General features: G+C 33.9%; 1 protein-coding gene across 5 annotated transcripts in view; it reads right to left on the reverse strand.

Moving 5' to 3' along the window:
• Window positions 1-15,110, reverse strand: part of HECTD2 (HECT domain E3 ubiquitin protein ligase 2) — an 87,498-nt gene that overhangs the window by 11,798 nt on the left and 60,590 nt on the right. For all 5 annotated transcript variants that reach the window (XM_060102058.1, XM_060102082.1, XM_060102092.1 and 2 more), the window contains 8 exons: window positions 14,871-14,967; window positions 11,488-11,595; window positions 10,281-10,413; window positions 9,300-9,388; window positions 5,515-5,673; window positions 2,219-2,293; window positions 1,431-1,518; window positions 1,241-1,347 (listed from right to left, as the gene is read on the reverse strand). In XM_060102058.1, the coding sequence (XP_059958041.1) occupies window positions 1,241-1,347; window positions 1,431-1,518; window positions 2,219-2,293; window positions 5,515-5,673; window positions 9,300-9,388; window positions 10,281-10,413; window positions 11,488-11,595; window positions 14,871-14,967 (856 nt within the window). The remainder of the gene's footprint in view (window positions 1-1,240; window positions 1,348-1,430; window positions 1,519-2,218; window positions 2,294-5,514; window positions 5,674-9,299; window positions 9,389-10,280; window positions 10,414-11,487; window positions 11,596-14,870; window positions 14,968-15,110) is intronic.

The following is a 15,110-nucleotide window of genomic DNA, read 5'->3' on the forward strand; positions in this document are numbered from 1 at the left end:
ACAACCCTCAGAATGGGAGAAAATGTTTGCAAATGAAGCAACTGACAAAGGATTAATCTCCAATATATATAAGCAGCTCATGCAGCTCAATATCAAAAAAACAAACAATCCAATCCAAAAAATGAGCAGGAGACCTAAATAGAAATTTCTCCCAAGAAGATATACAGATTGCCAACAAACACATGAAACGTTGCTCAACATAGCTAATCATTAGAGAAATGCAAATCAAAACTACAGTGAAGTATCACCTCACACCAGTCAGAATGGCCATCATCAAAAAATTTACGAACAATAAATGCTGGAGAGGGTGTGGAGAAATGGGAACCCTTTTGCACTGTTGGTGGGAATGTAAATTGATACAGCCACTATGGAGAACAGTATGGAGGTTCCTTAAAAAACTAAAAATAGAACTACCATACGACCCAGCAATCCCACTACTGGGCATATACTCTGAGAAAACCGCAATTCAAAAAGAGTCATTTACCACAATGTTCATTGCAGCTCTATTTACAATAGTTAGGATATGGAAGCAACCTATGTGTCCATCAACAGATGAATGGATAAAGAAGATGTGGCACATATATACAATGGAAAGTTAGCCATAAAACGAAATGAAATTGAATTATTTGTAGGGAGGTGGATGGACCTACAGACTGTCATACAGAGTGAAGTAAGTCAGAAAGAGAAAAACAAGTATCATATATTAACGCATATATATGGAATCTAAAAAAAGAAAAATGGTTCTGAAGAACCTAGAGGCAGGGCAGGAATAAAGACGCAGACGTAGAGAATGGACTTGAGGACATGGGGAGGGGGAAGGGAAAACTGGGACAAAGTGAGAGAGTGGCGTGGACATATATACACTACCAAACGTAAAATAGATAGCTAGTGGGAAGCAGCCACATAGCACAGGGAGATCAGCTCGTTGCTTTGTGACCACCTAGAGGGGTGGGATAGGGAGGGTGGGAGGGAGACGCAAGAGGGAGGAGATATGGGGATATATGTATATGTGTAGCTGATTCACTTTGTTGTAAAGCAAGAACTAACACACCTTTGTAAAGCAATTATACACCAATAAAGATGTTAAAAAATCTTTATTATTTTCCTCAAGACAAAAAAAAAACTAGAAAACATTTAAAAAAAATTTTTTTAAAGCCTATCTACTAAAATATTTAAGGGATTATTTGTCAATAACATAGTATTACAAAACCTAACTGAAAGCATGAAGTTTTAAACTCACCATTAGGGCATTTGAAGCACACACACTATGAAATCCATAATAAAATGCAGCAAACTGCTTATAGATGGATTTGTTGAGAAGAAAGTCAATATAAAGCTGTACATATTCTGGAAAACAATTTTATATCTGTTAAATAGTAAAAGTAAAGGGCAAACACTAATGCACATTAATTAATAGTGTTTTAACTTACCTTTCCTATTTTGATTGGTAACTGGAATTTTATCACCACCTGGCTTTAAATTATAGGACTTAATTATTCCGAATTCTTCTTGAAACACCTGATGGGAGATTCCAACACAGCATATTTATTGGTATGGCTAATATATTAACAGACTTCAGTGAACAGGTTTGTAAAATTTAAAAGAAGACTTTTCCCCCCCTCTTCTAAATATACAAACTACAGAATGGCTAGGCTTTTGTGATATTTGTATTAAGAAGAGAGTCGTGTAAGTATTTTGGGGTAAAAAAGTAGGGTCTTAACCCTCTTGAATACAGTTAAATACTTTACTGATGTTAACAAAATTTGCGCGGGCATTTAGGGAAGTGCTCAGGTCTTTGGAGCCATGTGGATTACTATAATTTCCACCTCCTGATTATTGTCAGGGGAGTGGAAATGACAGAGTTTTGGTCTGATCGATTAGCTTCTGCTTCTAACTTCTTGCATTGAAGTGACAGAAGAGGCTTGTTTTTAGAAGCTGAAAAGCTCTGAGAAAGTAATTGAGTCAAGGGCATAGGCCAGGTGCCTGGCAGAGTACCCTCACCCTTGCTGACGTTCTTTAAGCACTTTCCTTGACTGCTCACCTATATGTGTCTGCTTCTTTATTTCTACTTTATCAGGTTAAGATCCTTTAAGATAGGGGGTGGTATGTACTGATCAGTCCTTGTTCATCTTTTCTAATGGTGGGTGTATGGTAACAAAGGGTATTTTTCACATATGAAATACCTGTTTAGCAGAAAGCTATTTGCCCTTAAGGATACCTGAAATGTTGAATAGAAATCTTCTTCAACATTGCCTTCATATGATAGGAGTTCACTTAATCCATGGGCCAACTCCTATAAAGAGAAATCTGTTATCTGTGTTTTTATATCAAATAGTACTACCCAAAATAGTTAAGCAGATCTACTACAGTTCAGTTACATGTGAGATAAACTCAGACTTTGAAATAATGATAATATTTGATATATTTTTTTCCAGGGCACAAAATGCTGGTTAATGATTTCTACCATGTAAAAGGCTTGGAAAAATTTATTGGAAAAGGTCACATAAAGGAAAATACCCAGTTATACCCACAGAGGCATAATTCTGGGGTCTATTCTTATTCAGTGAGCTAAGAGCACAGTTTCCATCATAATTCACTGCTATCTGTAACATCACTGTTTATGAATTTGCAGTATTTCTCACTTTCAGTTTATATTCTTAAAAAACTGTTAATGTTTTAGGATTCATCTTTTAAACATAAAAATACACAGTTCATACATGTTAAGTGGTTTTTACATTTCAGTTACAGTGCCTTCCTCTCCCAAGAACAACTTGAGAACACTGGAGGAAATATTTTCCTACATTGTAACTCATGATTTCCCTGAACAGAGATTGAAAAATAGAAAAACTAAGCCAGTATTTTTAAAAATTTCAGGTTTTATGAAAAAAAGTTTTAATTTATTTTAAATGTTAGTAGAAAATATAAGGAACAGCATGGTTAGAATGATCTTACACACTTTACATATTAAAATTTCCATTCCATTAAATTAAGAAATTTTAAAACAAATCTAGGCTGGCATAGGTTCCGATATGATTTTCATCATTTGTTTCAATTATTAATAAAATTATGGATGCTGAAAATTATAATTCGGAGATTTGCAGTTTTTTAAACAATTCAAGGGACTAGTAGATGAATCTAATGGAAAGTATTTACCATCTTCTTTCAAAGATTAAATTTTTAATGATAAAATACAAAGTCAATTAGGTAGTAAAGTTATATACTCAGATCTGCTTTATTCAGGACTGTAGCGCCTTTTATTCCCAGGCTTTGTATTTTCAAAACCCAATTTCTGTTGATTTGTTGTTTATCTGTACTTAGACTCTTAACTGTAATATGTTATCTCTAAAATATTAATTACCCATATAGTTCAACATCTTTATAATTTTGTAAATGTAAAATTGAGTGTGTGAAGATACAGACTATTGGTTTTACACACTGTTTGAATACCCTGTTATTATTTAATAGAGCATATTTGAGAGTGACTTAAGCAAAAAGAAAAGAGCTATTGCAGTTCCTGATTCAAGGTTACACTTAGCCTCTCCTCCATTCTCAACCAAAACCCTCAAGGGTAATTTTCACAAGGCTGTGTGGGGAAGATTTGGTTGCTGCTGCTGGACAGTTCTGATGCTTTGAGTCATGGATCCGTCTCTATAAAACCAATGGAGTTTTCATTTAACATGGTCATCGAAAAGCACTGGCCTATTAACACTATATTTATTGAAGGCTCCATCATTGAATATTTTGCTTACTTTCTGTATTTTTTGTCCTTGTTCACAGATACTGTGCTTAAATTAAGAAATGTATCACTATAGGTTTCTCTTTGCTTTCCTGTTTACTCTTCTTAAAACACATAGTGTATAAATACAAATGGTAAATAAAGTACTGAATAAAAAAGCACTTAAAACTTTTTTATAGATATATTTTACCATATATGAAATGGGAATTAGGTGTTAATTTTTAATAGATGCCATTAATAAATCGATAATCCATTTTTAAATTAAAAAAATTCCCCACATTCCACTATCCTAACACGGCAGTTTTCTTGCTTCCTTTCAATCTTTATTCATGCATTCATAGAGACTCAGTTTTTTCTACAGTTGATCTCATAGTATATGCACAATCTTGATTCACTATTAAAGAGGCAATATAAGAATATGAAATTAGCTCAGCATCATCTTCAGCTCCATAATATAAAACAACATATTGGTATAATCATTCATAAAATATCCATTATTATTAACTAAAAAAACCTGGATCTAAATGAGTCAAATTCAAATAGTTTTAATCATAAATTAGACAATTTATTGCTAAAAACCAATAATAAAATTAGGAAATTTATTGGTAAAAGATCTGACAAAAACTGCATATATGGGACTAAAAAATCACAGAAATCTAAATCAGAAGGTAGCTCAGCCATTAGTATATATATATATAATATACTAACTAGTATATATATCAGTGTATAGATATAACAATAACTCCCACTGTTATACAAATAAGGAAATTAATTGAATCGTCCAGGGCTCATAGGTAGTGTGTGGCCAAAATACAAGACTATAAAGGGCAAATCTTTCAGTTTCTTAAGTAGAGTCTGCTCTATACCTTTTGCAACTTCTTCCAACTACTGAGCTTTATAAATATATAGATTTAGGCTCTTAATCTGAAAGAATCCAAACCAACTTCCAAAAATGTGTCTGATATCACATGAAGAATGGTTTTCTAATTAGTCACATGTTCTGGAGAGGTTTCTCAACTTTGATAGGAAGGTTCCAACCCTACACCAAACTCATTTGACCATTCAGACACAGAGATATTTAAACAGGCCCTTAATCCACATCCAGGTATTTACTAAGAATATTATGGGGAATTCTCTGCTGACCAATGGCTACCAAAACCCAGCTGTAAAAAGCATTATTACTGTAGGGGATTTTCAGGATGATGTGTATACTATCCATTCTTCTACTAAATTTTAACACTGGATTAAACTTGATGATTGAAAATCTAATTTCTGAACTGAGGAATGTTATCAGAGACAGGCCTGTGAAATTCATTAGTTTTATTCAGGGATGGTGTTGCAGATGTTGTTAACGATATTGCATAGTGACACGTTAATAAGAATCTACAGAAGCAATCAAGTACTAAGTACTTTATTATCTCATGTAATCTTCCCAGTATGGAAGTTTTACTATCCCATTGTTCACATAAAGAAATTAGAGCTCAGAAACATAAACAACTTATCCAAATTCACAGAGCTAATACGTGGCAGAGGCTGGATTCAAATCTCTGCCCCTGACTCAAAGCCTATTCTACTATGTTAGAGGAACTTAGAAGTGTTGCAAAGCGGGTTATGTGTCTCTATAAGGAAGGAGAAAATTAGACAAAAAAGGAGATGGGTTACAAAGGTAGAGGGAAACCATATTTAAACATAAGAATAGCGTTAGGAGGAGAGAGACTGCAGTAGAAGAGAGATGATCTAGAATTATGGGATAAGATGCTAAACGACTTTATACTTACAGGCATAATTTGACACAGGTCATCAGTGGTAACACTGCAGATGCCTACTGGCATACTTTGGTCATTAGGAACGATGGGAGGGCTCAATAATTTCTTGTAGCAGCAGGGGGGGAAACGAATATCCAAAGTAATGCTGTTATAAACAGCTAGTCCCATAAGCTATGCATACTAAATGTTAAGCATTAACATAAAATCCATGACAACAAATGAGTTTTGAATTATGCATCAGTCTATTTCTTGCATACTTCTTTCAGATCTAACACTGACTTTCTAATTAATCCCACATACTTCCTCTTTCCTTTCATTTATTTTCCCTTTATTTTACATAATATATTGATAATTACCAAAAATCATGTAAAAAGAAGAGGCTCAGGTGAGAGTATTTAATGATTTCCCTAGAAAAGTTTATCTAAGATCACAATAGATAGCAATTTCATACATTTCTATAAAGTATTTAACATATAAGAAAATTTTCTAAATTTAAACAAAGATGTAGGTGATTTCATAAGCAGCAGCAATTTATTCAGAACTCACTGCAGAACAACACCGTTGATTTTGGTGATCATTTTGGCTATTTTAAAGCTAAATACAGGGCTTCCCTGGTGGCGCAGTGGTTGAGAGTCTGCCTGCCGATGCAGGGGACACGGGTTCGTGCCCCGGTCTGGGAAGATCTCACATGCCGCGGAGCGGCTGGGCCCGTGAGCCATGGCCGCTGAGCCTGTGCGTCCGGAGCCTGTGCTCCGCAACGGGAGAGGCCACAACAGTGAGAGGCCCACGTACCACAAAAAAAACAACAACAAAAAAACCCAAAACTAAATACAGGTTATGTAGAGAGAGCTGTATTGAGTAGGCCTATGGATACACACACGCAGACGTCTACATACACATGCACTACTGATAAGTTAATAGGACAATTAATCTGCCACAGTAATATTTGAAAGACTTATTACTTGGAGTTTACTCAAAGTGTTAAAGTTAAAAAGCTACAAATGTTATATTTATAAAGTTTGCCCAATTGTATTTTGTTTATCAGTTATACAGCAGAATGTAATTTATCCATTTGCTAAAAAAGGTGTTTGAGATCAAATTTCATAATATTTCAACTGTCAAATAAACATTATAATATCAAGTGCTTAAGGAAGTCAAATTTTATTGATTTAAAAGGAAATCTAAATATATGGGCTGGATAAATTATTGAAAACAATTTAAAAGATTAGAAGACAGCCAATATTTTAATTTGCTAAGGCAGAATGAAGGCTAATAATAATTTAAGGAATAGATATGTGATTTTACAGGTAACCATATCAACAGAGACTGAGCAATGTGTTCTAGGGTAAAGATACTGAAATTAAGTTCTAATATATGCCTGTAATTGTGATTATAGCAATAACATTAATAAGCATGATACTAGTGTAGTTACCATTTATGATCATCTACTATAGTGACAAGTTCTAAGCATTTTTCATTAAAAATTACAAAAAAATTATAATCCTGAAGGAAGGTTTTTAACAGATGAGGAAGTAGGTTCATAGGATCTGCTTCGGGGCACTTCCATACACAGAAGAATCATGCTGCATTTCGCACTAAATCAAGTTGCTCTGGTTGAAGCAGGGGTGGGGATGTGGGAATTCTGCTGGAGCCACTGAAGTGTCATGTGGTGCAAACAGAGCAGACTTTGAAAACCCTGCACTATATTATGTCACCCCTACCCTTAGTTCCAGTGCCCCTTTGGTAATTCTACTCCTAAAAAACTGTTAGACTATGGCTCTTCATGCAATCTTCAAAACATTTTATAATTATTTCTATAGGTTTTACTATAACACTTCTTGTAAACTCCAAGGCCTTAATATTTAAAAATAATTATATTAGAAATACTATACTGTGAGAACTACTAGAACAATATATCTTTGGTCCTGAAATTTAGAAACTGGAACTATGTATGGAACCACCTATATTTTCTAAATCATCATACCTGTTACTTCTCAATTTTTTGTTCTCCTCACCTTTGACAGATCTCTCAACCACTTACGTGATCACAATCCACTGTCATCCCACATTTTTGTATATATTATCATGCTGTTTAGGGCATCAATCTTACTTTCTATAGTTTCTTTTGTGTGTGTGAGATAAGTACACATAATAATGAGATAATAGTGGCTATAATTTAATTTTAGATTGTTTAACTTGTAATATACAACATGTAAATACACTTAATATGCTCTTTTGGGTAATGATTGAATAGAAGCTAATGCCTATTGCAAAAAAAAAAACACACACACACAAAAAGCAAATTCACAATATTACATATACCACTCTAAAAATGTGTATAAGAGCTGATACTTTATTACAAATATTAGAAAGTCAAAGTATCAGCCAAATCTAAGCCATGATAAGAATGTAAAGTAATGACAAACATATTTATCAGGAAATTCAAATAGCTCCTAGTGTGGTGAGAAGTATCAGTGACTCAGGCCTTCAATGAAGTCAAAATATTCAACAAGTGACTACTGGAGATAAGAGAGTAAAAGCAGGAGTCTAATAATTGTTAAACGTTCCTTACTGTGGGCTTAGCACTTTGGACCTTTAGATACGAAAACACATACAAAATTTCAGATTAAGTTTACCATCACAAGGTGTGGTTTTCCTCACTACCTTTTCTTCCATCCAGCCTCTCAATTTTCAAATACATTCTTCAGGATTTACTCCAACAAATGCAAGAAAGACAGACATTCAAAGCCCTCCATCAGATGGCTCTTAATTCTTATTTTGCCAGCACCTTCCATAACTCTCGGAGCGCCCTCTGCTCCCATCAAGTGGACCTCCACATTGCTTTGTAACAGGGCCAGCACAACGCTGACTTGTCCCCAGCCTTTCTCCTGGTCTATGTCCTACTCTCTCCAGTCCTGTGTTAATCAAATATATTGGTTCCATTTTAAAATTTGGGAGGAATATACTCAATTGTTTCCTTCTCAGAACTCTTCAGCACTTAATGCCAAATGGTCATTTGACTCTGACAACTGACTGAATTGGTGGTCATCTGTCTGTCTAGATGGTAAGCTTCTTAAAGGTAGTTTTTTCTTCCTTCTTTTAACCTATGTATCCCCAGTGTTTGCTTATTTATTTATTCTTCCCTCCTTTCTTCCACAATTATATTTTTTAGAATTTAAAAATGAATGCAGAAGGCATCCTGTCCAATCTCCCACCCAATGCAGGAATGCCCTCTCCAACACAGCTGATAGGGATCAGAAGATGGCATAGAAATTTATATAATTTTAAAAGACACTATAAAATAATGCTGTATGCTTTAAATGTTCCCATTCCATTCAACTTTTAATTTTTTATGAATGTCCCAGGATTTCAGGCCACGTTAAGAGTTAGACTTAATTTCCATACTTTCAGTTTAGAAAACTGGGTGAAATAAGCACAAAGTGAAAGAACTAACAGAAAAATAGTTCATTATGAATAGGAAAGATACTATGACTTTTAAAAAATGTCTTAAATTTCTGATAATTTAGGTTATATATGAAATAGGAAATAATATTTATTCTGAGATAAGGTTTTCAGAGAAAAGTGTGAATAATTCAGTCACTCCTTCCAATTAACTAAATCTGCTGATATTACATAGCTATATTACAAAATAATAAAGATTACTGAAGAATCTACTAGTAATTTGACAAGAATGTTTAATCTGAATAAAATGCTTATTAACAGTTTCCAAAATTCAGATAAAATTCTTAAAAATCTCTAGTCTACTAGCACCTCCTAGTGGAAAGTTTAAAGGATACAATTCCAACCAATCGGAATTCAGAATAGTTATCACATTTAAAGCTGCTAAACCAATGGCAGTATGAATCCTTATGATACGTAAACATGCCTGGAAAATAGAAGCATAATTTCATCAATATGATTGATTTAAAAAAATCAGAGCGGTAAACATGTACATGGCATCTCATCTATTAGAAACAAAACATTTCAGCAATAGTTCTGTTACAAACTACCTTTCATGTTAAAATGTATCAAATACATGTCCAACGAATTTGCAAGAGCACTTTATTGTTCACTGGTATCCTGAACCAAGGGTAGAAACAGGGTAAAAAAGACAGAAACTAAATTAATCAGTTGATTTATAAAAACTATAGTTTTATACTTTATAAGTTATGATCAAAATTAATTTTGAGGATTATCTGGAGATTTCAGTTTATCTCTGTCATCTTTATTTCCCATTACCAGAGAGATGCTGTATATACATATATACCAAATTAAGAAAAATAAAGAATAAGAAAAACACTTAAAACTCTCTTTTGAAGAAAAACATTTAATGATACTAAGGATTATATAGGTGTTTTCTCTAAATAAAATCTAAATAAATTTCAAAGGTTTATTTAATGATTCTTATTTATTAAAATGGCTCATTTTTTAATGAAAGAGACTTTGAATATTAGTGAAGAGCAAACTATAGTTCTGTTTTTTAATTTCGAATGTTCTTTTTATTTCAGTGACAAATTTTCATGCATTTGGCTTAGTCAGAAAACATGTGGATACTTCCTTGCAAATACATCTTGTGTAGGATTCCCAGTCAGATAATGAATATTATGCTCATCAATTTGGTCAGTTTAAAAAATGTAACTAACAGTCTTTAAAAAAATCATTCAACATTTATGGTTGACAAAAAAATCTGTAAAATCATAGGATAAATTAAAAATAAGAGTGACTACTTGAATCTAACAATTAGGGAGAAAACACTTTCATAAAAATTAACTACTCACCATAATCTGGATGAAAAATTTGGCGAATTAGAAGAAGGAACCATTCTTTAGTCAAGCCGCCCATATCCAAACCAGCTTCCCCTACAAACGTAACTTTCAACTTCTTTTTCAAGTCTGCTCTTTTCCGGGTTAACTATTTGAAGAAATTATAAAGTAGAGGAGAATAAAGGGAAGTAAAAACGAAATTAACTTTTTAAATTTTGGAATATGTATTATCTTATTTACAATGTCACAAAACTCCATCCATCCATCCATCTGTCTCCCAACACTGTATTAGTCAGGTATGGTAATAGAGATCAAGGAACAGAATTAGAGAGCTCAGGTAGCTTGCCCAAGGTTACTGTCTCCCAGCACCATATTGTCTCCAAGATTTTAATTTAGCAGAATACAGTACAAAGTAGTTCATTGCCTTTTAACTTGTCTTCAACGCTAAACTTTAAAAAATCACATAACTAAATCAAATATTATCTTATAATAGCCACATGAAGATCTGGCTAAAGAACTGTACATGCATGAAGCTCTACAATACATATACATACAATCAAAGTATGTTTGACCCTAAATAGACCCAAGGTATCCTTGTAGATCAGACTTCTAGATGAGTAATCTGAGGTCTGGAGAATTTAAAATGACTTGTTACACACCCAACCAGTTAACAAAGGTGGTCTAGAATCTAAATTATATATTCAGAAACATACATTTAAGTGTTCTATATGAAATTCTTTTCTGAAGATTTAACAAGCCACTAATAAACATATAAAAATGAACATAAGGCTTAATTGTGAATACAGAACTGTTTTTAACTATGGTATCAAAATATAAGCAAGCAGGGCTTCCCTGGTGGCGCAGTGGTTGAGAGTCTGCCTGCCGATGCAGGGGACATGGGTTCATGCCCCGGTCTGGGAAGATCCCACATGCCTCGGAGTGGCTAGGCCCGTGAGCCATGGCCGCTGAGCCTGCATGTCCGGAGCCTGTGCTCCGCAACGGCAGAGGCCATAACAGTGAGAGGCCTGCGTACCGCAAAAAAAAAAAAACATATATATATATATATATATATATATATATATATATATATATATATAAGCAAGCACACTACTGGCATACAGAAACAAAAGATAGCTTACTAAGATTTTAGTAATAAGCCATATTATCAAATTTATTTAAAGCTTTAATCAAATAATACTATTCTGGAATAAATGATCAATACCTCATCAAGAGAATCGCTGACCAGATGTGTCCGTCTTACTTTCATATTTAGAAATAACATATTCATATCAGGTCTCTGTCTTCGAGATACTTTATCCACCAGACTTTGCTAATTAAAAAAGAAAGCAAACATTTTCATTTATACTTAAACTATAATCTCATTTAAAACATTTAAACACTTTAGTAAAAATCACTTATATTCTTCTCTTTGCCATCTCTCATAAACAATTTCATAAACTCAATTATACAAATTTTGATTTATGATAATGCCCTACAATTATTTCATTTGGGGACAATGATAACCGAAGGGGATCCAAAATGGAGGACCTAAAGTAATTCATCTTCTTTAGTAAAATAATGTTGCATTACTGTTTCCATATGTCTCATCTCTTAAATAGCAAAGTTTTCTGTTTAGTAAATACAAACAAAGCGGGAACATTGGAAACAAGGTATATATTTCTGACGATAAACTTGGCTTAAGCTTTTTTAGATACTGGATTTACTCTAAAAGCACAATTAGTCTACTTTCAGAAAGTAATTTTCAACATATTTCAGAAACCATTAACAATGTTCATATCCTTTGTCCCAGTAATTCCACTTCTGGGAATTCTAAACACAGAAAATATTTTATACAGTGAGATGTTCGTCACAGCATTATCTATAAGAGCAAAACTTTAGAAATATCTTAAGTATGTATCTCTCTAATGGAATATAATACAGTTATCAAAAATGATGGTCATAAAAACTATGTAAATAACATGGAAAATGTTTAGGGAATATACAACTGAAAAAAAAGCGGAGAAACAAAATTGTATATACAATTTGTTTCAACTCTGCTGCCTTTTAAAGATAATATAGGTAAAAACTATCAAAAGAAAATTTCCTAAAATGTTAGCAATAGTTATGCTTGAGTGATGGAAATATGATTTAAAAAATATAAGGAGGGCTTCCCTGGTGGCGCAGTGGTTGAGAGTCTGCCTGCCGATGCAGGGGACACGGGTTCGTGCCCCGATCCCGGAAGATCCCACATGCCGCGGAGCGGCTGGGCCCGCGAGCCATGGCCGCGGAGCCTGTGTGTCCGGAGCCTGTGCTCCGCAACGGGAGAGGCCACAGCAGTGAGAGGCCCGCATACAGCAAAAAAAAAAAAAAAAAAAAAAAAAATATAAGGAATATATAAATATCATGCTTGTATATTTAATTTATCTAAATCTTTTTCAGACTACCTCATCCTCTTTGGTAGCAAAGAAAATGAATTATTGTACAGATTAAAGATGAACACTTCAGATATTTTAAATACATGCAGCAATTTGCTTACTAGGTAAAATTTTAATGCCCCAAATCTACATAAGGCTAATTTCATGATTTTGTAGATTACTATAATAATACACTAATTCAGAGCCCTTCCTCATCTCTCCAATATTCAATTCTAAAGGCTTTTAGTAGTTTTTATTCCTTCTCTGTCCTCTCTTTTGTACTCAAAGAGATCTATATTTCCGGGATAGTATGCTGTGTCATGGACCTGTTTTCCAACCCTTTACTCTCTTCTATTCCCAGTCTAGCTCCTGGGAAGCTGTCACACTGGAAATATCCAACACACAAATTTAAATTAGGATGCTAATGGAAGACAAGGCTTAGTGGCTACTCCTCCCATCAGGAATTCATATTGAATAGAAAGTGTTTCAAATGAAAGAAATAACCAACAATGGTAGAATTTTAGACATAGTCTGATGAGGAAGTTATTTTTAGGCTGGGGAATCTCTTTTGCAACTTTAAAGTATACTATATAAGCTCTTGCTTGCATTAACTACTTATAAGGCTGTCCTTGTGTCAAAATAGTTACCAGTCTTAATTCCAAGTGGTATGGCAGTTTACAAGTTAAAATGCTGGGAAACACCCATAACCGATAATGCCACTTGACTCTTCAATTGCTACTCATTTGTGCCCATGCCCTGTGGAAGATAGCCTGGGACACAGTCTACAGCTGTCACTCTCCTTTTAATTGGAAGAAAAGTTAAAAGAAGATTATTTAATATTTTAAGTGACACAGCAGAAGACTGCTCAGAGGAACTTAGATAAACTTCTAGCTCTTCGGATTTTTCCCTTATAAATATAAAAAAATCATAGCCCAAGGTTAAAAAAAAAAGCACTAAAAAGGCACATGAAATTGCATAAATGCAACTAACTGAAAACGTCAAAATGACAAGCTATGTAGACTAATCTTTGAGCCAATATCTATCCAAGATTAGGTAATAATTCTGTGCTAAATATACCTGTTGAAATCTACTTTTCAGCAGGGTAATGTGGCTATGTTACTCCTTTGGTACACATAGGCAATAACATTTCTTGTAATATTCCAATACTCAGTGTAAACTGACTCTGGGATGTCACTAGTCACTCGAATCTTTTGTCCTGCTCTGTGACAGGAAAAAATACTCACCTTCAGTGAATTACTGAAGAATAAACAATTCTTATTTTTATCGTATTTTGAAGTATTACAATTTATGCATTAGGATTCTTTTTATATTCTTAGACAAGACACAGAAATCATTTCCTTTTACTCTATGGGTCTGTCTTGGGTCTCTTTAAGAAGACTACAGCCAAACCTTCCCTCTAAGTTTTAAAGTTGCAAGTAATCATGTCACAAAAGCAGATACTCAAAATATATGAGCATTTAAATGTACAGTCTAGAGCTGTAACCTAAAAAAAAAAAGCTCAGTCAATCTGATATATATTAAAGTACCTAACTTTACTGTGCTGTGCTGAAACCATGGTAGGCTGTGGACAGGACAGGCCCAGAGATGAACTTCATCCTGCTCCATTAATTTGTCTAAAGCCAGCCTGACTACTACCCCAGTTTCAATGGGCCTCCATGCATTTTGGTTCCCTAAGGATCATTAAACATCTCTCGCCTTTGGACATATTTTCTGTTTTTCAAGACTACACTTTTTGTTACATTTCCTAATTTTTCAGTTGTTTCTATTTGACTTTCATAAAATCTAGAAAATGTGTCAGTGGTTTGAGTAGTTTGCTCTTAAGGACACTCCTTTCCTTGTCCTCACTGTAGTTCTTTCTCACCAGTGCTCTGCTAGTGACCCTGGAGGATGTTATCTACAAAATGATGTCCAACAAGTTCCGAGTACTTTGGATCTGTGAGAGGCATTTAATCTCCATGCTATATTTATAATATAATGAGAAGTTGATGAGGGGTATCTTTTCCCCATATCATGAACAGGTTTAAGTACTTTTTGAGGGAGTATGATATGAATTTTACTTTTAACATTTCCTGATTATGCTAGAACAATTCACAAGACATTTGACTTATTTGTTAAATTATTTACTATATATTGATTACAGTCAGCATAAATGTTTTCATAGCTGGCTTACCCTTGCGATGCTTATCATCTGTTGCTCTGAGTCTCTTTGAATAATGATTTTTTTTGCAGCTACAGAAATAACGAATGGGTACTGACAGAAGGAAAACCTGCTCAACAAGTGAAAACAGAAAAAGCAAAATGGTGTATTTTTAGCAAAATTATACTAAGGGAATCTAAGGTACCCCTTCTAACAATATTAAACATTACTTTTGTATTGTGTTTTACCATTCACAAAATGATTTTATATGCA

The sequence above is a fragment of the Mesoplodon densirostris genome, chromosome 1 (assembly GCF_025265405.1).
Source record: "Mesoplodon densirostris isolate mMesDen1 chromosome 1, mMesDen1 primary haplotype, whole genome shotgun sequence".
NCBI lineage: Eukaryota > Metazoa > Chordata > Mammalia > Artiodactyla > Ziphiidae > Mesoplodon > Mesoplodon densirostris.